At 53.4% G+C, this 22,765-nt stretch overlaps 2 protein-coding genes across 3 annotated transcripts in view; one reads left to right on the top strand and one right to left on the bottom strand.

The window, feature by feature from the left end:
* Positions 1 to 274: 274 nt before the first annotated feature.
* On the top strand, positions 275 to 12,402 carry TBATA (thymus, brain and testes associated). 2 transcript variants are annotated; one of them, XM_011991072.1, is made up of 9 exons: positions 275 to 346; positions 1,631 to 1,866; positions 3,924 to 4,070; positions 5,028 to 5,104; positions 6,316 to 6,498; positions 8,380 to 8,461; positions 9,285 to 9,429; positions 11,074 to 11,126; positions 12,182 to 12,402. In XM_011991072.1, exons 1-9 carry the CDS (start codon positions 306 to 308, stop codon positions 12,265 to 12,267), a joined length of 1,050 nt encoding a protein of 349 aa, XP_011846462.1. In that variant the 5' UTR covers positions 275 to 305; the 3' UTR covers positions 12,268 to 12,402. The 2 variants fall into 2 exon arrangements, with proteins under 2 accessions (XP_011846462.1, XP_011846461.1); XM_011991071.1 differs by having other exon boundaries at positions 5,025 to 5,104.
* A 7,204-nt stretch (positions 12,403 to 19,606) lies between these two features.
* Positions 19,607 to 22,765, bottom strand: part of ADAMTS14 (ADAM metallopeptidase with thrombospondin type 1 motif, 14) — an 86,100-nt gene continuing 82,941 nt past the window's right edge. Inside the window, exon 21 of the mRNA XM_011991069.1 lies at positions 19,607 to 21,692. Within this exon, the coding sequence (XP_011846459.1) occupies positions 21,199 to 21,692 (494 nt within the window). The 3' untranslated portion in view covers positions 19,607 to 21,198. The remainder of the gene's footprint in view (positions 21,693 to 22,765) is intronic.

The following is a 22,765-nucleotide window of genomic DNA, read 5'->3' as shown; positions in this document are numbered from 1 at the left end:
TATCCATTCTTCTGCCATCAGACATTTGGGTTGCCATTAGGTTTTTGCTATTTTAAACGGTGTGTGTATGAATATTCTTACAAGTAGCCCCTGTTGTACGTCTGTGAGAATTTCTCTTATGTCTGGGAAAGAAATTGCTGAGTGATACAGCATGCAAATGCTCAATTTTATAAGATGTTACCATTTCCCTCCCCAAAGTGCCTGTTCCTGTTTACACTTCCACCGCCAGTTCGTGAGAGTTCCTGTTCTGCATCTTCAACACTAGTGTTAAGTGCACTGGCCTTTAGTCTGTTAGAAAGCATACAATGGCTACAGATGTTCAATTGGCTGAATATCCACTGATGAGGTGAGGCTCCAAATGCCCACCCTGCTGACTGAGGAGGGCTTGGGGTAGGGCAGGGTGGAAGACAAAGGTGGCCTTGGGGGATCTCAACAGATTAGGAGTCCAAGAGAGGTGGTTCTTACTGAACTTCTGCGGCCTGTCAGCCAGACCCCCCAGTGGATCCTCAGGCCCAAGTTAGCCCAGGTAATGGGCTTTGCCCCTCCTGGGCAGGGGCCAGAAGCACTGAGCAGAGGAGTCCCAGGGGTTCTCAGCAGGTGATTTCCTCTGTCACTTGGGGGTAGAAGAGGACAGCTAACTGCAACTTTCAGAGAAGGTTTGCTTTATTTCTTTAAGCCCCAGATCCCTTAGAGGCAAATGGAGAATGGAACAGGAAACTCAGGGGCCAGGTCAGTGGAGTCCTCAGAGGGTCCAGGGGCAGCACACCTTGCTTAGCACATCCAGAGTCCATCTGTACTCCAAAAGGACTCCCTTCAGCCAGGGCCACCGTGAGAAGGGCATGCAGACAGCGATCAGGCAGGTGGTCCCAGCAGGCCTCCAGTGGGGAGTGGGCCACCTTTGCTGATGTTGACCTTCCTCCAAGGGCAGATGCACAGCATCCTCAGGAAGGGGAGGGGTGTGGGGTAGAGGACAGAGGACCCGAGCTGGCTTGTCTCCAGCAAAGCAAAACAGAGCTTGAAGCTTCCCTCAGCGTCGCAGCCCCAGTAGCTGCTGCATCATCTCTTCCTTTCCTAGGAGGGACCCCCATGGGAACAGAACTTGCTGGTCTGGTCTGGCCCAAGCTTCAGCTCTGGCTTCTGGACGCTGAGTCTGAGCCAAGGCCGCTCCTGAGTGTGTGCGGGAGGATGGCAGCCTATAGCTGGCCTCTGGGCTGTCCATAGCCTGGCTTGGGGGAGGCCCTTGCTGGGACCAGCCCCATCCCCAGGGATGTATATAAGGTGACTTTGCTCCATCCTGGGTATTTTGATGAGTAGGTGGGTCTGCAGCTTCTCTTTCTGGTTTCAGATATGGTCTCTGGGAAAAAACTGGGGTGCTGGAAGAGTCTGAGTTCCCTCAAATGGATGCTAGCTCCCTGATAAGGAAGACTAACCAGGACAGGATTGTACCAGTTGGGAAAGGACTCTAGGGGAGGCCTAGCTTTTGGTGCTATGGGGGTGGTGGTGAAACCCAGGAAACCAGATTTCAGAGTTCCTCAGGAAAGGGCTCTGTCATAAGCACTGAGCTCTGAGCCCAGGTGGGCCCACTGCCAGAGGAGGCTCCATTAGCTTCTCCTGAAACCTCCTCCTTCAGTCCAAAGGCTAAGCTGAAACCCGAGAAGAAGTCAGGACGCAAGCCAAGGAGCCCCGGGGACAGTCGGCCACAGAAAGAACTGGTGATCCCAGGGATTGTGGATTTCAAGCAGATCCGCCAGGCATTGAGGACCCCCAAGCCCCAAACTCCTGGCACCTACTGCTTTGGACGCCTCAGTCACCACTCCTTCTTCTCCCGGCACCACCCACACCCTCAGCATGTGACCCACATCCAAGGTAAGGCCCGGCTGGTTGGGGTGGAAACAGAGGGAGTATCACAAATTGGTCTTGAGAACTGGGAAGGAAGAATTGATGGCAGAGCCCGCTTCCAGGCTGGGGCCCAGAGAAGATGGGGGCCAGGATCCCAGGGCTGCCAAGAACCCAGCCAGGACTGCACTTGGTGGGCAGGAGAGAAGCCCTCCAAGGGTGGGTGACAGGTTGCCTACAGGATTCCCCTGACTGCTGGGTTCTCCCATTTTACAAATCAGAGAAAGGGATAAGTTCTGTCCTGGAGCAGTGCTCTGTCCTCTAAGTCCTCTAACTTAGGCCATGTCAGCCACTCAGCCACCCAGCCAGCCATCAAATATTTCTTGAGTGTGAACTACGGGCTAGGCACTTTTCTAGGCCTTGGGGATACAACAGTGAACAAGACAGACATGGTGGCCGCCCTCCTGGACTGACCTCCAGTGGGGAGGGATGGGAGATGGGGAAGGTGTCAAGTGTCCAGGCTGCAGTGGGAAGATTGCTGTTTTTAAAAGGTGGTCACAGAAGACATGGCCATTAACAAGACATTTGAGCGAAGAACTACATAGGTACTGTGCACACAGCAGGGGGAAGGATGTCTCAGGCAGGTATATCAGCAAAAACAAAGGCCGGAAGGCAAGAGTGCTCCCACTCTGTTGGAGCAGCAGCAAGGAAGCAGGAGCTGGTCTGGCTGGAGTAAAGTAGGAGAGAAGAATGGAGAAGGCATCAGGGAGACAGTGGGCCCAAGTCAGCTAGGCATTTGGGCCACTATTGTCACCATTAAGCCACCTTCCTGAATCAACTGGAGCCCTTGGAAGGCTGAGAGCACGGAAGTGAGATGTTATAGCAAGGTCATCCTGGCCTCTGTCTTAACTGTGGCTTGGACCAGGGGCTAGACGTGGAAGACTCCATGGCTCTATCCTGGAGATACGTGGAAGGTAAAGTCAGTAGGACTCGGTGATTGATTAAAAGTGGAGTGAGAGGAAGAGAAGAGGCAAGACCGACAGATTTTTGGCCTGAACACCTGGGAAACTGGAGTACATTGACTGAGACAGGGAAATCTGCAGAAAGGCCAGTGCAGGCTGGCGGGGAGTCAGGGGTTTGGTCTTGGATGTGGGAGATGGGTGACGTGAGATGCTTTCTAGACCTCCAGGTGGAGGTGCAGGGGTGCAGTCGGATCTGGAGTTCATGGCAGAGACACAGACGTGAGAGTCATTCGAGAGGGGGTGTTTTAAGTGGCGGGCCTGGGTAGGATCACCAAGGAGTCCCTGTAGGTAGAGGAGAGAAAAACCTGGGGATAGGTCCCTGGGGACCCCAAGATTAAGAGGTTGAGAAGATGAGAAGTCAGCAGAGGAGATGAGGAGAGGTAGTGAGCCGGAACAAGAGCGAGGGGTCCTGGCACCAAAAGGGAAGTGTTTCAGGGAGGGGCGAGCAGCCCTGCTAGGTCCTCACCAGGCCGGTCTTCAAGCCTCACTATCAATACTGATATAAAAATCACCCAGGGTTAGCCAGAAGGGTCCTCACGTGTAAACGGCCTCCACTACCTCCAGGCTGCCCTGCATGCAGCCTTGCACAGCCTGACTGATAGCAGTTTTCTGTAGAGGGTGTGTCTCAATCTCTTTCCCTGTGATGTGAGCCCGGGCCTCGCCCATCAGGAACTGTGACTTAATGCCCTTGCCCCAGCATTCTCATCTCTAAGCTGCCTACCTACCCCTGTGTACTCACATCAGCAGTTTGTTGCCCTGTCATAGGAAATCAGAAGATCCTCGGGACTAGGGGCCCAGGAAGCCTAAGTTCTTGTCTCACCTCTGCCCAACTCACAGTGTGGCCCTGAACAGGCCCTTCCCCTGTCCATTCTAAGTTCCCCCTGTGGGTGAGGTGGTCTCTGGTCTAGGTGGTTGCAAGGCCCTCCCAGCTCTGATAATCTATCAGCCTGTGGTTACTGGAAGAGGTGGAGCTGGAATCACCCTGCCCTTCAGCCTCTTCCCAGCCTCCTGGAACTCTTAAGATCCACCTAAGCCTCCCTTCCCACAGCCTCTAACCCTTTGCAGATCTCACCGGGAAGCCTGTTTGTGTCGTCAGGGACTCTCCAGCCCTCTTGCCTGAGTCAACTGTCTTTTCCTGTCAAATGGGGATGCCAACCGTCTCTGCCCCCATTGGAGACCCACAGTCTAATCGGAACCCCCAGCTTTCTTCTGGTGGGTACTTGGACCATACCTCCCTCTACCCTGGGGCTCATGCCTCTCCCCAAGGCTGCCTCCCTTGGGTAGGTGCCCAGAAGGAAAGGGCCATCGCTCTTAGGTCAGTGAGGTCTGTTGAGGGAACCCACTTTTTCTCCCCTTTCCTTGGACAGCCTAATCTCTGCATTACTCCCCACCCAGCAAGTCCTAGCCAGCAGAAATGCACCCCTGCTTGGATTTGAGGTGCTTGAGGAGTAATAACATGCAGAGCGCAAGCAGATGTTGAGCCTGCAGTCGTGTGACTGGCAGCTGTAGGCCAGAATGCTATAGAAAATATTTAGTAACTGGTGTGCTCAGGCATTCGCCAACCAGAACGATCAGCCACAGTGCTGGCTTGGCGTTCCAGAGGTCTCCGCTCTGCCCAGCGTTATCCTTTCCTTGACTGAGGTACTGGAAGCCAGTTTGATGGGGACAGGGGAGAGATCCTGGAGAAGGGACTGGGGCTGCCAGTGTAGGGCAGACAGACTTGGAAGGCTGGCTGCAACTCTCTTTGCCACCCTCTCCAGGGATTAGTTCGATTTCTTAGTGACAGGCCCGTTCCTATCTCCTCAGCTTCAGTCTTGGCCTCAGGGACCTAAAAGAGACCAAACTAGATGAAACCATGTGCATCTTGGCACAGGTAACCAAGTGTTCTCCAGCATCCTCTAGAAATGCACAGGCTAGGACATCCACATCAGCCCGTGCTAGAAGGAAAGCAACGTCCCATCCCCACACCCCACCCACTGCCACAACCACCACCCGTGGTGTGAATCCAGAGCCTTCTCCCTCCAGGGCACCGCCTGCCCCTTTCCCTTTAAGATCCAGGCAGGGAGGCCAGGAAGGAGAGCAGACTCCTCTACCAAGGCCTGGTGGCACAGGGAGGGGAGGAGGGCCCCTGACTTCTGTTGGCAGGACCTTGTCCCCTCCTCCCAGAAGCCTGGAAGAAGGAGTTGAAGGACCTGGCTTCCCGGGTGGCCTTCTTCACCAAGGAGGATGAGCTGAAGAAGAAAGAGGTGGGTCTGGAACACAGGAGCTAGTCTGGGAAGAGGTGAAACGGATCCTTCTCTGAGTAACGAGATCCCTCCCGAGTCAGTTCAGCCTACCAGAGGTGGGGTAGGGGGCACTGATTCTTACAAACATCAGGGGAAAGGTCACAGTGAGGGAGAGGGCACACCTAGGTGGAGAAATCCAAGCAGGGGTTTTAGGACAGGCAGCACTTGGGGGCCTGCGATATCTAAGTGAGATGTTCACAAGGGGACTGAGGAGTTCCAAGCAGAGGCACCTAGCACAGCAGCTCAAAAGCTGGCAAATGCAGGGCACCGTCAGAAACCAGGCTGTAAGTGGGCAGCGATGGGAAAGGTGGCAGGGGTGGGGTGCAGACTTTGAATGTAGGGAGGAGCAGCTTGTTCTTAATCTCCAAACTTTTTCATATCTAATCACATAAGGAGCAGAGAATCTCAGAAGGTTTTCAAACATGATAGAGGTGACCCCATGGGTGCCATTTGATGATAAAACAGTAAACTCACCTGAGAGGCAGCTCGAAGGTGACTGGAATTGCTCTTAGGACAGTCTGGTCCTGCCCCTTGTCTTGGGCAACCAGAGTGGGCAGGCAGAGGCCCGGCTTCTCATTCCTGCTCACAGCTGACTCACTGCAGCACTCAGGACAACTCAGCTAAGCTGTCTGCGTCTCTGTTTTCCTATCTTTAAAATGGGGGGAAGGATACTACCAGTCTTAACTGGAATTGCAAGAGCAGGAGGCCCCAGGCCCCAGGCCTCTCTGGGACAGACCTGGGGGCAGCTGAGCTGGGAATTAAGGTAGGCGGTGGGCCCTTGGTGCAGGATGCTGTTTTCAAATCTCTGATGGCTATGGGGAGGAGCCGCAGGGAGGACCTGCCTGGGAGGAAGAATGAGAACCACCTGTTCTCATTTTTACTGAGTCCAGGAGGAAGAGCTTTTGCTAGTTTGAGCATGATAGCTGATAGTGGAAGGGCCGGCTGCCAGAGAGTGGGCTGGGGATGCCCAAGGAGGGGGTCTAAGGCAGGTGGCAGGGAGTGAGTGGCAGAGCTGGATGATACCCTAGGACCTGGCAATGCTGTGATGCTGGGATTTGGGGGGCAAAGTGCCCTGGGATTGTGACCCGGCATCCTGCTCCTCTCTTCGCCTCGGCCCTCTTCCTCCCCTCTTGCTGACTGCCTGGAGTCTCTGGCCACTTTTGTCCCAGCAGAAGGAGGAGGAGGAGGAGCCTCTGCGGGAGCAGGGCGCAAAGTACTCAGCGGAGACTGGGAGGCTCATCCCCGCTTCCACTCGGGCTGTTGGCCGCCGCAGATCCCACCAGGGCCAGCAGAGTCAGTCTTCCAGCAGAGATGAAGGAGTCCAGGCCTTCCGCCTTCAGGATCAGGAGCTGCTGGTGAGGACCCAGTTCTGCTCCCAGGCTCCTGGCTCTCCACATTAGGAGTCCTACAAACCGCTTTAGGGCAAGGCCCCTTCCATGGTTACTGATGCCTAGGACTGTTAAGACCAGAAAACTCCAGCCCTGGGGAGCCAGCAGCCAGGGCTATGACCCCCTGCTGCCTCTAGGTTTCCATGTGAGTCCTTGCCCCTCCCTGGGCCCTAGTTCTGTGATCTAGCCACTGGAAGCACGAGCGCATTGCTATCGAGGGTCCCTTCCTGCTGTGGCATTTGCTGAGTTAGTGAAGGGAGCTGCAATGGTGGGTTGAAGAAGGAGGTCCTGCCCACCACAGCAGGCCACACCCCACAGCCTGCATGGCTAGGCCCAGCCTAGTGTCCACACTCAGAGAGGGGCCTGGCTTGCGCTTCAGTGAGCACAGAGCCCACCATGCTCATGTTCCCCCAGCAAGGCCTGAGATGAGTCCATGCCTCATCCCAGTGTGTGAAGGCGTCAGAGGTCCCTGTGAAAATGCATGGATGTCCTCCAAGAAAGGCCAGAGGTAGAGCCAGCATCCTGCCACCTTCGTTGTGACCAGCGCTGTCAGGCACACACGCCCTCTGAAACCTTGCCACAGTGCAGCAAAGTGGATAGAGCAGACAGGGCCTGGCACCCCCATGCCACGGATAGGGAGGCTGAGTCCCTGCCAAGTGATAGTCCATGGGCCAGGTCCCCTGAGACGGAGCAGCATGGCCAGGACTAAGGTGCTTTCTCCACCATAGGGCATCCTCACCTCGCCTGGAATTAGGTTCTCGGGTCCTGTGGGGAGGGGGCACAGGGCAGGTAAGTTGGATATGGAGAATGGAGAAGGGCGCAGGGGCAGGTCAGGGGGGGTTAGCACGGCGGGTGGGCATCTGGGGGCGAGGGTGGGCCCCTAAGCAGGCAGAGGCCTGGAGAGAGGCCCAGCCCAGATTCCGCTCTGCTGAGGATGAGGCCGACCTGCTGGGGACCAACAGGCCCCTCCAGGTCCTGGGATGACTGACCACCAAGAGCTGAGGGGCCTCACTTTCCTAGGACTCCAGGGCTTCCACCTTTCACCTCGGGCCCCAACTCCAGCCTGCCATAGCTACAGCCACCAACAGCAGTGTGGCCTAGGGAGCCCCCATAGCCCATCCGAGACAGAGCTGGATCTTTTCCTGATGCTAACTGACTGGGGAACGCAGGGGAAAATGAGCCCAGAGGTAGCAAAGATGTGAAAGGCTGAGGATGCAGCAAGGAGCCAAGCATGCCCACAGCTCTGCAGGAGGGAGCCCGGTGCTGAGCAGTTTGCAGAACTGGCCTGTGCTGCCCCTCAGGCTGCTCTCTGGGCTTCCCCCACCCCTTTTCCAACATCCCCAGACCCTGGGACTTTTGGGGTGTGGCATACCGTGGGGTTCCTGAAATCCCCACACCAAGGCCCTGGGCATGTAGGATTTGGTGTGTCTCTGAGGAGCTGACTGGCCAGCTCTGACCTTGGGCTTCCCAGTGAGGGGCCCTAGGAAATAACCAGCCAAGCAGGCTTCAGGGATGTGGGGTCCACAGAGCCTTCCGCTGAGGCCGCGTTCTACCACCAGCTTCCTGCTAGCATCCCCTCTCAGGGCCTCGGATTCTCCACCTGTCCAGGAGGAAGATTCTTAACCTGGACAGAAAAGCCCTCTGTTAAGTCGTGAGAGAAAGCCCTCTGTTAAGTGCAAAGGCCAATGTGGAGGAAAGGCATGGACCTCGTGGGAGCAAGTTTAGCCCAGCAGACACCTCTGAGAGCCCACTTTGGGGGAAGGGTCCCCTTGGTGCCCTCCAAACCTACACGTGCCTGTACTCCGTGCCTGTACTCCTGGCTGGAATGTGCTGGCCTCCTGCCCACAGGTCCTGGAGCTCCTGTGTCAGATCCTGGAAACAGACTCGCTAAGCGCGATCCAGTTCTGGCTGCTCTACGCTCCGCCCAAGGGTGAGGACACAGCCCCGCAGTGCTGTCTCAGTGGAGGCTGCCAAGGTCCTGCCCTTGATCTCTGGTTCTGCAGTACTCAAATGTCACTCAGCTCCCACCCTGCAGGGGGCCTTCCATGGAGCCTTCTCTAGTTGGTTAGCCCCAAACTAACCCTTCCCAGCTGGACAGCATCTTTGCTTCCTCCTCCCCAATTCCTCAGCAGGATTTCCTTACCCCTGCTCCTTACCTCAGCTCCTCTTTCACGCTGACCCCAGGCCTAGACACCGGGGAGGAAAAAATCCAAAGACTGTACTTAGCAGACACAGCCCCTCACACATTGCAGTGGGAGACCCACACATACGGGTGCAAGTGCACACACATAGGGCTACACACGTGCATACAGATAAACACATGAATACACACATGGACACACTGGGACAGTGGGTGGGGGGTGCATCTGAGTAGAAGGGTGAGGAGTGATGAGAACCAGGAAGCTAATTGGAGAAGACTTCCTGGACAGGAGAGTGCAGGAGAAGAAGGAGGGGGAAAGCACGTCCCCAGTAGACTTCCCAGCGTGGGCCCGGGGATATGGTGGGCAGGAGGGCCAGCTAGGGCCGAGGACAAGGCATACACATCCTTATGTGCAGGACAGGGATGTGAAAGGGCTAGGGGCTCTGCACACGCGGGCCAGGAGAGAAGGGGGAGCTCTCCCGAGGGGACCCGAGGGCAGAAGGTGGGATGCTTAGAGAAAGCTGCCCTGGATGGAGGCCCTGCTTCTGGCCCCACCACAGGGGCAGGAAGCGGGCTGGGGGCTGAGGACTCTGCCCCCGGGTTGTGCTTTCAGAAAAAGACCTTGCTCTGGGACTCCTGCAGACAGCAGTGGCTCAGCTCCTTCCCCAGCCCCTAGTCTCCATCCCTACAGAAAAGCTCCTAAACCAGCTCCAAGATGTGCACCAACCTCCTCAAGAGAAGCAAGAGCCACCCTGCAGGTGGGCCCCCACCCCGCCCCTGCCCTTCTGCAGCCTTCTGTCCTCCTAGGTGAGGCCAGTGGGACCTGGGGAAGGGAGCCTGGCACTGGCCAGGGCCTGGACTGACAGTCTGTCCTGGAGGCAGAGGCTCAGCCCCTCCCCCAGGGACCTTCCAGTGCTGCCCAAGCTGCTTCAAGGCCGACACAGCCAGACCAGCCCCCGAACTGCCAGGGGTGGGGAGACCCCAAGGGGGCCACTAGTGTCAGTTTTAACCAGATAGGGCTGGTCTAGCCACACCTAGTCCTTCAGAAGCTCTTTGGTCTATGGGAAGACATGAGTGGAGACAAAATGCTAACACAAGGCAGTGCTTTTATACTAGTACTAAGTGCCATGGTGGCTGGAAGAGAAAGATTAATTACAAGCTGGAGGAGGCCTCACAAAGCAGGTGAGTGGAGCCTGAGAGTCAGCAAGGCCACACTGAGCAGCAATAAGTTTGCCTGACCCTGCTGGGTGTTCCACGTTTTTCTAGTCCATCCAACAACCCACTGAGGCAGTATTAGCTCCATTTTACAGATGGGAAAACTGAGGCTCAGGACCAATAGAATGGCCTTCCCAAAGTAACCTGACTGGTCAGCAGAAGGGCTGGGATTCAGACTTGAACCCGACTGACTCCCAAGGCCAGCAGCACTCAGAGTCGCCCTGGGAGCTTGTTAAAAATGCAGACCCCTAAAGATTCTAACGTAGCAGGCCGGGGTGAAGCAGGGGGGGCTGTATTTTCAACAGTCACCTGAGTGTTTCCAACAGAGTTTGGGAAACACTGATAGGAGGGGTAGGATTTGATTGAGTAAATGAAAGCGTGGGAAAAGGTCATCCTGGGAAGTGGGACCAGCCGGGGCGAAGGCATGGAAGTCAAGAAGGTATACAATTGGGGAATGCCAAGTTTGGGGTGTCTGGAGCATGGATGGGCTTGCTGAGAAGAAGCAAGGGTAGGGGTGGACTGAGGTTTCTTGAAGGCATGGGTTCTTGCATGGCCTTGGACTTGGCGTTCCCTTCCACTCTGAGAGAGCAGAGGAGGAACGGCATAGTGAGGAAGACAGGCTCCACTGTGACCTTGGGCAAACCACCTCCTGGCTGCGATTGTCGGCTTCATCCATCTCTCAAAAGCCCCCTCCCAGAGTTGTAGGGAGGGAAAATAACATCAGGCACATAAAGAGGCAGGGGGAGATGTAAAGCCCAACACAGGACAAAAGAGCATCTTTCATACTTTTAATTCATTCGAGACACAGGGTTCTTGTCTTGCCCACTCAAAGGGAAGTCCACAAGGAAACCAGTGGAGCGAGTGAGTGAGGGCTAGGGGAAGGGCTGGTGCAGAGTCCATGCCTTATTGTTCCAGGAACAGGAGGGCCTTGCTTCCCAGTGGAACTAACTGCAGACAGCAGGGCCGCAGTTGTCTGGGTCTGGCCTGGGGTGACACAGGAAGGCCACCTGGGTGCTAGCCATGGACAGATGTTTTCTCGTCCTCCAGGAGGGGTGACTCTTGCCTCTCCCTGGAGCAGACAGCTGACTGCACCTGCACCACCACCCCACCTCCCAGTCTCCCCTGCCACCTGTGGGGTCAGGTTTCCAGCATGACCTTCCCAGCCCCTTCTTTGTATTTGGTCACAGTCAATCCCCGAAGAAAACGAAGATGTCACCTTTTTCAAAAAGTGAAAAACCAGGTAAGATTCCAAGTAGTGGGTCATTCGGGGGGCTCACCAAGGCCCACTCTGGCTGGATTTCTCAGGGGATTCCAGTCAACTTGGAGATGAGTCCCTGCCCAAGAAAGCTGCTCATTTCCTCTATTCATTCACTTATTCATATTCATTCATTAACAAATATTTATTGAGCACCCATGATGTGCTCAGCTCTGGGGATCATTGAAGAAGAATTCAGACAAGTTCCTGCTGTCACGGAACTTACATCCCAGCAAGGAGGAATACAGACAACAAATTAAAACACCTGGGGAGGAGTGGCGACAGATACTGTAAGGAGAATAACAGGGCTCTGTGGTCAGTAGTGAGACGGACTGGCAGGTGGGGAGAGGGCTCCTAGAGCTGAACGGCAGGAAAGATACAGCTCTGCCCAAGAGGAAGAGCCAACCAGCAAAGCTCCCACCTCTTGGTGTGCTGGTGGAAAAGCAAGCAGACCATGGTGGCTGGGGCCTTCTGGGTGAGGGACAGTGGTAAGGAAGGGATGAGACAGGTGGGAGGAGCTGGCCTGCGGTAAAGGCCAGGTGTGTGCATGGGTTCATAAGGGTTATGAGCAGGGTGCGCTTGCCCCATCTGGCTACTGTGTGCAGCATGGACTATAGGGGACAAGAATAGGTGAGGGAGACCAGGAGAGGCTGCTGCAGTCATCCCAGTGCCTTAGACTAGAGTAGGGGGCAGGGGTGGCAGCAGGCTGGAGGGGAGAGAAGAGGAAACACATCCTCAATGTATATTATTCTCCCTGATTAGACCATCAAGAGTCCAGAGTGCCTGGCAGAGAGGCACAGAGTAGGCATCTCATTGATATTTGTTACTTGGATGTTGAAAGAAGAGAGGTTGGATTCCATTCGCTCCATTCCTCTCAGGTTGGATTCCCTCCTCAGTCACCAGCAGAGCTGAGAGCAGAAGCTGGGCATGACTCAGGCCTTCCCCCTCAGCACTCACACATCCACACATCCACCTGCAGCTCCCAGGTGGGGGCCCCGCCTTCCCGGTCCTCTCCTGCCTGCTGTCTCTGCTCCCACTAGAGTACATTGGAGAAGCTCAAGTCCTCCGGATGCATTCAAGCCAGAACACAGAGGAGAAGACATCGAAGCCGAGGGCAGAGAGCTGAGGAGCCCTAACACCTTCCCCTGTCTTGCTCAAGAGCAGCCCTAAGGGTTCAGGGGTGTTTCTGTCTCCACCACCTTCATAGCAGTACCTGATTCCCTACCATGAAAAGTCTATTGAATAAAACCTGTCTTCCCTGGGAAAAGACAGTTCTGCTTTCCTAGCAGTGGGAGGCCTGTGCTTGGGGTCACTGATTCCAGGAGAGAGATGGGCTGCACGGAACCATCCCCACTCCCCACTCCCATGGGAAAGCCCAAGTGCTACCTCCACTTGGGGCTTCCCTGGTTCTTTTATGTTCTAGAGAACTGAAGGGCAGATGGCAGTTGGGGCACCCTGAGAAAGGGGCTCTGCCCCTCCTGGAGCTAAGACACACAGGACTACTGGGTAGGATAGAGCAGAGGTCGGGGAACATGCAGGCCTCCTTAGAATGATCACTGTTGCCAATTATTGAGTTTATGTTTTTGTGTGTGCTGGCCACAGAGGTAGTGACTTAGGTAAAAGCTGGTGATGAGCACATATGTGCTTTATATGCAGTACATATCTACATACATGTAGGTCAAACAACTTGTCCGAAGTCCTACAGTTAACTAGTGGCAGAGCCAGGATCCAAAGCCTGGATGTCTGGCTCCAGAATCCCTGCTCCTAAAAACTGCATTCTGGCTGGGTGCGGTGGCTCACGCCTATAATCCCAGGACTTTGGGAGGCTGAGGTGGGCAGATCACCTGAGGTCAGCAGTTCAAAACAAACCTGACCAACATGGCGAAACACTATCTCTACTAAAAATACAAAAAGTATCCAGGCATGGTAGTGGATGCTTGTAATCCCAGCTACTCAGGAGGCTGAGGCAGGAGAATCACTTGAACCTGAGTGACAGAGGTTGCAGCGAGCCAAGATCATGCCAGTGCACTCCAGCTTGGGCAACAGAGCAAGACTCCGTCTCAGAATTCAAAACAAAATAAAACTGTATTCTACTGCCTTACCCATCCTAACCAAAAGCTGTGGTTACATTTCTGAAATCATAAGATCTAGAGAAGACTCTCTGGGAAGTCCAAATGTCTTCCATGACATTTCTGCAAATTCCCTGGAAAATTGGGGTGGGAGGAGGCATTGAGGATTTACAAGGTCATGGTCCCCTGTGGCTCTGAGCTGCTATTTTACTGGCTTAGATCATGAAGTAAGTGGACTTAGTTCCATGGATTGTGGCTCCATTCTATTCTTGTAACACTACCCTACCTTACATTCACTCAGATGGATTCCGTACCTTTGGGTTTTCCCAAATACTCCATTCACACAAAACTTTTCTGTGCAGCAGGCTTCAATCAAGATTAGTGGATGGATAGGGATTTGCTGTTAAGTAAACAGCTTCACATTCAACATTAAGCCACCCTATTTTTAAAGGCCCTCGCCCCTCTTCCACCGGGGTTGCCTCCCCAGTGGCAGCACATGTAAGAATGTTGTGGCCATGTTCAGGAGAGTCTCTAGGCCCTGCTCCCCAAGGTGCTCCCTGTCCTCTTGGGTATCCAAGTGATTTCTCATTGGGGTCAGGATGCCATGGCCACTTCCTGGTCACTCCTAAGTTTTCTATGTCTCCAGGCCCTGGAAGTTCTCTTCTCCCTTTCCCCTGATTCTCTCCCTGAAGTATGGAGACAGATTTTCCCTTTCATCTTTTCTCTGAAGGCTCTAGGTCCTTCTTGGGACCCCGTTTCCTTAGCCATGGAGGTAGCCCTTGTTCTTGGCTGTCCAGGAATGTGAAACCTAGCACTGTCCAACCAGAACCCCCCATCCCTTCGCACAGTGAAGCAACCTCATTGTCTAGGGTGATTCCTATGGTTTGTTGTCTCACAGCCAAGGAAATCAAGGACACGGATACACAAAGAATGAGGTTAAGAGTGGAAGTAGGTGAAAGGAAGAGAAGAGCTCTCTGCTGCAGACAGGGGTCCCAGAGAAATGGGTTGCTGGTTCCATGGTGAAATGCAGGGGGATTTATAGATGAGGTTGAGGAGGTGGTGTCTGATTTACACAGAGTGGGAAATATTGGTTGGACCATGTGTGCCTTTGCATGGGGCACGAAAAACTGGTTAGGGCTAGGTGTGCCACTTGCATAAGGTGATAATTTCTGGCCACCCTCACCCTAATCTTTTATTACACAGGACTCTGCCTGGCCTGTGCCATGTTGCCCATTCCTTTACTGTACATGACAACAAAAAAAGGGAGGTTGGAGCCTCCATGTTGGACATGCCTGGCTCCCAGGTAGTCTTTTTCTATTGGCACAGCTGCCAGCACTCCCCTGTACAAGCTTCCAGCTTGCTTATCTATGCTTGCAGCTTGATTTTTCAGGCTGCTCTTTGTTAGAAAAAAAAAAATTTATTGGGCTGTTTTTTGTTAAAAGGGAAGCTCTGCTGAGGACTCTTTTGCCCTCACTATCAGCCTAAATAATTTCTTTCTACCTCCTGTATCAACAGGACTGGTCAGGGGTAGGATAAGCATGTAACCCAAGCTGGGCCAATCACATTCTCTCCTTGGAAATGTTTTTTGTGGGGGAAGGAAGGTTGGAGTTTCAGAGGATTCCATCATTGTTCCATGGGGACAAAGTCCTGGATATAGTCACACTCAAGGCTCCTGATTCTTCTCCACCCTTCCCCATATGTGAAGCAATGAAATTCCTTCTCCATCCAATAGTTGATTTTTATGTGTATTTTTCTACATAAAATTTACCATTGTAACCATTTTAAAATACACAGTTCAGTGGCATTAAGTACATTCACATCACTGTGCCACCATCACTCCCATCTGTCCACAGAACTCTTCATCTTGCAAAGCTAACACTATGCCCATTAAACAATAACTCCCCATTTTCTCCTCTTCCAGGTCCTGGCAACACCATTTTACACTCTGTCTCTATGGAATTGACTGCTCTAGGTACCTCACTTAAGTAGAATCATACAGTATTTATCCTTCTGTGACTGGCTGATTTCATTTAGTATAATGTCCTCACTATTCAGCCATCTTGCAGTATATGTTAGAATTTCCCTCCTATGAGCCTGTAAAATTACAAGTGAGTTAGTTACTTCCAAGATACAATGGAAGTACAGGCAGTGGGTAAATGCTTCCATTCCAAATGGGAGAAATTGGTCAAAACAAAGAGGCACAGACCCCCATGCAAGTCTGAAACCCAGAAGGGCAGTCATTAAATCTTAGAACTCCAGAATAATCTCCTTTGACTCCATGTCACACATTTAGGCTACACTGAGACAAGAAGTGGGCTTCTAAGTCATTGGGCAGATCCACCCCTGTGGCTCTGCCAGGTAGAGCCCACTTGGCTGTTTTCACAGGCTGGCATTGAGTGCCTGCAGCTTTTCCAGGCATGTGGCACAAGCCATCAGTGAATCTACCATTCTGGGGTCTGGAGGACGGTGCCCTATTCTCACAGCTCCACTAGGCAGTTCCCCAGTAAGGACTCTGTGTGGGGACTCCAATACCACATTTCCCCTCTGCACTGCCCTAGTACAGGTTATCCATGAGGGCTCTGCCCCTGCAGCAGACTTCTGCCTGGACATCCAGGCATTTCCATACATCCTCTTAAATCTAGGCAGAGACTCCCAAGCCTCAACTTTTGCCCTCTGTGCACCTGCTGGGCCGATACCACATGAAAGCCACCAAGGCTTCTTATGGCTTGCACTCACTGGAGCAGCAGCCTGAGATGTATTTGGGGACCTTAGTCATGGCTAGAGCTGGAGTGACTGGGACTCAGGGTGCCATGTCCTGAGGCTGCACAAGGCAGTGGGGCCCTTGGCCTAGCCCATGAAACCATTTTACCTCCTAAGCCTCCAGGCCTATGATGGGAGGGGCTGCCATGAAGGCCTCTGAAACTCCCTCAACACATCTTCCCCATTGTCTTGGCTATTAACATTTGGCTCCTCTACTTATGCAAGTTTCTGCAGCTGGCTTGAATTTTTCCCAAGAAAGTGGGTCTTTCTACCACATGATCAGGTTACAAATTTTTCAAACTGCTATGCTCTGCTTTCCTTTTAAATGTAAGTTCCAATTTCAGACCATATATTGGTGAATGCATATGAGTATATGCTGTTAGAAGTAGCCAGGACACCTCTGGAACACTGCTGCTTAGAAATTTCTTCCACCAGATATCCTAAATCATCTGTCTCAAGTTTAAAGTTCCACAGACTTCTAGAGCAGGGGCACAATACTCCCCATCTCTTTGCTAAAGCCTAGCAAGTGTGACCTTTACTACAGTTCCCAATAAATTTCTCATCTCCATCTGAGACCTCTCCGCCTGGAATTCACTATCCATATCACTATCAGCATTTTGGTCACAACATTCAACAAGTGTTTAGGAAGTTCCAAACATTCCCACATCTTCCAGTCTTCTTCTGATCCCTTCAAACTGTTCCAGGCTCTTCCTGTTACCCAGTTCCAAAGTTGCTTCCACATTTTCAGTTATCTTTATAGCAATGCCTCATTTCTCTGGTACCAATTTTCTGTATTAGTCCATTCTCACTTTGCTATAAAGAACTAACTGAGACTGGGTAATTCATAAAGAAAAGAGGTTTAATTGGCTCACGGTTCCACAGGCTGTACAGGAAGTTTATGGAACTGGGGGATTTGGTTAAATAAATGATCATCTAGCCATACTGTGGGGTACTGTGCAGTCATTAAAAAAGATGTGGCTGGGCATGGTGGCTCACGCCTGTAATCCCAGAACTTTGGCAGGCTGAGGTGGGCAGATCACCTGAGGTTGGGAGTTCAAGATCAGCCTAACCAACATGGAGAAATGCCAACTTTACTAAAAACACAAAATTAGCCAGGAGTGGTGGTGCATGCCTGTAATCCCAGCTACTTGGGAGGCTGAGCCAGGAGAATCACTTGAACCTGGGAGGCGGAGGTTGCGGAGAGCCGAGATCGCGCCATTGCACTCCAGCCTGGGCAACAAGAGGGAAACTCCATCTCAGAAAAAAAAAAAAGACGTAGTTCAACGTAGTTCACAGTGGAAAGGTGTTCGTATTATATTGTTGTAGGGGTGGTAGAAGCAGGAGCAGATCCCAGATGACGTGTATGCATATAGTATTAATAATATCCACCCAGAGAGTGTGTGTGTGTGTGTATACACACGCACAATCTTGCACATGCACACATGGATAACCAAATTATTAACGGTGGTTATTGCTAGGTAGAATTATAGATTTTTTTTCTCAGGTTGTAAAATTTTTCAATAACGAGCATATATTTCTTGCATAAGTTTTTAAAGGAGAAGATTTGTGGTGTAGGCCCCAGAGATTTCTAATCCATGGCAGCTGGGTCCCTGGGACTGCCCCAGCTACATTTCCACCCCTTCTTGCTCTTTCCCTTCTCCCCCACACCCCTACCTTCCCCCAAGCCTTCAGTTTCCTGAAGCCAGGTAGGGAGCAAGGGATCTTTGGAAGAGCCCACAGAGTTCCAGGTCAGATGGTCCAGGCTCTATGCCTTCCTCTCTTCCCCTGCCTGCTGTGTCATTTCAGGTGGAAGGCTTGGAGGTTCATCAGGAGGGTAAATCAAGAGAGGGCCCAGAGGCCAGTCTATTTTCCAGGAACATGACGAGGCTCCAATTGCCCCTCTTCTCCTCTGGAGGAATGGGAAGGTAAGTCTCCTGCTCTCCCTGAATCCTTGCCATCCCCCTGATCCCTTCCCCACCAGGAGCTTTCAGGCCTTACTAGCCCAAATGAAGTCATAGGCTAGAACCTCAAGGAGGCCATCTGGACACAGAGGACAGCCATGGTGAGGACTTCCCAGGCTCTTTGGACAAGAGGGTAAGGAGGACTCTGTGCAGCACTGTCCCTACTGACCCCAAGGGCAAGGAGATGCTGGAACTTCAGGGGGCTTCCTCCAAAATGACAGGTGTGCTGGCCCCTGGCTATGGCTTGAGGAAGCTTGGCAGACCAGGGCAAGGGCTCTGGAAGCCAGTCGGGGCTGATAGGCTAGACTCTGGGTACCTGGCTGTCACTGCGGCAGGGCTCTGCCAAGCGAGGGGCAGGTGTGGATACAGCCTTGAAGTCAGAGCGGCCTGGAGAATCCCCTCCAGGGAAGAGACAGGCAGCCTGGCACCCTGGCACCTGCACCCACCAGACTCCAAACAGGAAACAGTTTAGGGCAGGAAGGGGTAAAACCATTCCCATATGGCCTTTCCCAGTGGGCTCCTATGGGAAGTGAGGGATGTTTCGGAGGCTGTGATAGAAAGAGGGCCCTTGGTGCTGTTCCTCTATCTTCACCCATGAATCCTTTCATTTTCTCAGTTTCCACCAAAACAAGCAAAAATTCTGACCCATAAAAAGCCCTTAATTTGGGGAGTGGACATTTCCAGATGTTTGGGGAGATGGCAACACAAATTTAGTTGAACCTTAGACATATTAGACAACCTGCATCCTAAAAAGCACCCAGCCAAAGATAGATGGAGAGGCTGCCCTCTCTGTGTTCCCACCCCCGCAGGGGTAGGAGTCTCCAAACCATTTTCTCCTCGGCCTTAAGGGGAGGAGTAGGCTCTGTATAATGACAGGAGGCCCTTTTGCCGGCTTCACCTTTTCTCAGTGCCCAGCGGTGTAGATTCTTTTACTCCATGACACAAATTCTGCCACTGCTTAGAAGGCAAAAGTGGTTGTAGTCATTTTGCTTTCAATGATGATCTCTTTGTTCTGTGGTTGCTAAGATTCCTTTAGAGAGCCCCTCTTGTTGCTCTTTTTTGTTTTTGAGACAGGGTCACGCTCTGTCGCCCAGGCTGGAGTGCCATGGCGCAATCACAGCTCAGTGTAGCCTCAAACTCCTGGGCTCAAGGGATCTTCTCACTTCAGCCTCCTAAATAGCTGAGACCACAGGCGTGCAACACCACGCCTGACTAATGTTCTTTTTATTTTTCATTGAGACAGGGTCTTGTTATATTGCTCAGGCTGGTCTGGAACTCCTGCCTCCAAAAGTGCTGGGATTACAGGCATGAGCCTTTCACCACTCTGCCCCACTGGCCTCTAGTTGCATTTAAACAGGTTGAGAATTTCACAAATTTGAATCACAAAAGATTTTTTTTCTCCTGAAGCACTAACCTGAAATAAAGTGTTGTCCTGCAACTTGGGCCTCAGGGAAGCAGGAGATTCAGTAGCCAAGAAACCAGTGGCAACCCTTTGTCCCATCTGGCAGTGCCGCAGCAGGGCATGGGTGGAAAGGTGGTGGGACAGGAGACAGTCGCAGTGAGCTGTGCCCCCACACCCAGTTCTCTTGCTACAGCCCAGCCCTCAGCCTTCGAGCTCTGGCTTCATTATCCCCTTCCCATAAATCAGAAAGAGAAAAAGAAACACACACACAACTTTTTGGGGTCCAAGGACGATGTTAATAAATATATAAAATTTTAAAGATCTGGATTTCCAAGGCACAAGAGTTTAACACAGGCCAGGTTGGTTCTTACAGGAATGACTCCGTGTGTGCCCCAGCATCCCAGGGAGGGGAGGGCAGCAGGGGGAGGGCAGGGAGCCCCCCAGGACCTCCACTCTCCAAACGGGTTACAGGCCAGGGACCCACTGCTCGTGTTCCCCCAGCCTGGTTCAGAACAGCCCCCTTGCCTTGGGGAAGGAAGAAGTGAGAAGCACCTCTATCACCCGGCAGGAATTTAGGAGACATCCTCCAAGACCCTGGAGGTGTCCAGGGACCCCCTGCCACTTCCTGAGAGCCAGAGGATCTAAGGCTGTTACCTGTCCCTTGGAGGTAGCATGGCCAGCAGCTGAGCCCAGCTGAGGCCCTTACAGCACCATGGGTCAGTGTGTCTTCCCCACCCCAGCACTGCGCCGGGGCTGGCACCCTGCCCTGGGGCACTTGCCCTGGGTGGCCCTTGTCATCTCCAGGGCCAGGCTATGAGTAGACTCTGGTCCTCAGTCCTGGGATCCGACCACCCCTGGGAGAACCACACACTCTGGCCCAGCTTGAGGCAGGTAGGAGACGAAGATGCCTGACTCCAGCAGTAGTGATCTTTGGAGAAGGGCAATGATTGAAGGGACAGCCTGAGAAATTGTGTCCCCTCTGTGTCCCACAGAGTCCCCTTCCAGGCTGAGAGTGATAATTGAAGTTGCCATCCTGGTTGAGCCAGGGGGTGAGCACCCGTTTGGAAACCCCTGGATGCTGAGGACTTGGGGTCCAGGGTGTCCTGAGCACCCTTCTCTGGTGGGCTGGGGGTGAGATTGAGGCGCCAGTCTGTAATCTGGAGTCACCAGAAGTAACACAAGTGACATCTGCAGGGCCAGAGGATGGCCATGAGCACCATCTTCCAGCCAGCAAAGACAAACTGGCCTCTGCTGCCTGGCCTCGGCTGGTGGAACTGCACAGAGCTCTCGGCTGCCAGGGCTGGGCCTGCAATCACATCACTTTGTGTCCCACCGGCCCCGGCCCTGCAGGTGGGAAGCCTCATGCCACATTCCCAGGCCCCCTTCTTCTGGGCCTGGCTGTGAACAGCCCCCCACCTCCCCTGGCCCTGCTTTGCCTTTCTGGGGAGAGGGGCCAAATAGGCAGGGCCTCCACAGGGGTCCTCACAGTTCCGGAAGGCAGGCAGCCCTGACAGCTTCCAGCTACAGACCAGCCGGGATTCAGACCTGCCCGGGCCCAGGGTCTGTGAGGAGGGGGCAATAGTTGACTCTGGTCCCGGCAGGGGAGACCAACAGGGGCCCTGAGAGGGTCAGTCCCGCCGGGAGCAGCTTGCTGAGGTATCTCTGATTAGGGCTTTCCCTGATCTTTGTCTTCCTCCCGCCCCGCTTTGTGGGGTAAAGAGCATCATAGCCCCCAACGAGAAGAAGGCGAATGATTTAAAATGAAGTCTGTGCTTGCGCCTGCCCTGCGGTGTGTGTCCTCTGAGCTGGGGGTCGCGGGGCAGTACACAGAGTGTTAACGTGCCGGTGGGATGGCAGGGCACAGCTCATGTCACGGGGGAGGCAGCAGGGAGGCTGGTGCCTGGATGCCTCAGGTCTTCTCCGGGCTGCCCTTTATCCTCGGGGACTGGCGTAGGTGTCTGAGTCCAGCCCCAAGGCAGCCCCCCGGGGGTGGTAGGGGAGATGCTCCAGGATGCTTCAGGGATCAGTGTCTCAGGGGCAAAGGGGCGCTTGGTCCCTGGGGACCTTGTATCCAGAGCTCCTGGGAGCTGTGTGGCTCCACCATGTTGATGGTCCTCTGATCCCGTTGGCTTTCCAGGAGGCTCCACAGCATCTGGAGGGGCCTGGGGTCCTGGTAACAGGCTTGCAGGAGTGGAGGAGGGGGGCAGTGAGGTTGGGCCAGGGTCTGGGCTAGGGTTGGGGCCCGAGGCCTTCTTGATGCAGGACACACAGCAGAGCCGGTGGTACCCGGGAATGGAGCAGTAGCGATCGAGCACTTCCATCTGGCAGAAGACGGACCTGTCTCCTGTGCAGGGCTCCGCTGCACACACAGCACAAGGATGGAAGCAACGTGGGGATGCCTGTCAGTCAGGTGGCCCCGCCTCTCACTCACCCACTGACTGCCGGCCCTGACCCCCTGCCCCTGCTGGACCCACTGTAAAGCTTTTTCCCAGGGTGGGCTATGGAGCCGCCTGACAGGACAGTGAGCTCTGACTACGTGGAAGAGGAACTAAAATCCTCTAGAGCGGCAGATCTCAAAGTGATGTCCCCACACGCAGCATCAGCGTCACCCGGAAGCTTGCTGGCAATGCACATCCTCCGGCACCACCCAGTCCTACTGCATCAGAAACTCAGGTTGGGGCTCAGCGCTGTGCTTTCACAAGCCCTCCAGGGGACTCCACGTGTGGGCGCATCTGAGAACCCTGGCCCTTGACCATTCGCCCTCAGCCTTGCTGCACACTGGAATGCTTGGGGATGCCGTCTCCTTCACCCATACACTGGACAATCTAGGGTGTGGCCTACCACCAGGTGGTTCTAACTTGCAGCTGTTCTGGATAGAAGTGGAAACCCTAGCCCCTCCCAATCAACCCAAGATGCCTGACCCACTCCAGCCAGCGTCAGGCTAGAGCCCAGGCAACTCATGCTTGGGACAGGCAGACTGACCGTCCTGCCACAGTCAGCACACATCAGGACATTAAGACTGCTACTGCTTAATTTGGAATCAAGCAGATTTCAGTTCAAATCCAGGCTCTACCACTTAAAAGTGTGAGGCCTTTGGCAAGTCACTTAAACCCTCCAAGCCTCAGTTTCTTCACCTATAAGATGGGGCTGATGCTGACCCTTACCAATGAATAATCACATTGCAGATAACATCTTTAAAGTACCTGGCAAATGTAAGTGCTCACTACACTAGTTGGCTTTGCCCAAAATATCACACCTTTCTGTGATAACTCCATGTAGGTTTCTCCAGACAGAATGTGAAGGCAGGAGCTTTTTTTTCTACTACTTTTTGCCAGAGAGAGAGAGAGAGAGAGAAAGAGGGAGGTGGGAAGAGTGGGAGGAACAGAGGGAAAGAGAGAGACACGGGTGGAGGGGCAGGCTTAGGGGAACAAG

This window comes from Mandrillus leucophaeus, unplaced genomic scaffold (genome assembly GCF_000951045.1).
Source record: "Mandrillus leucophaeus isolate KB7577 unplaced genomic scaffold, Mleu.le_1.0 Scaffold39, whole genome shotgun sequence".
NCBI classification, from domain to species: domain Eukaryota; kingdom Metazoa; phylum Chordata; class Mammalia; order Primates; family Cercopithecidae; genus Mandrillus; species Mandrillus leucophaeus.
The sequence above is the reverse complement of the archived record's forward strand: the minus strand, read 5'-3'. Positions and strand labels throughout refer to the sequence as shown.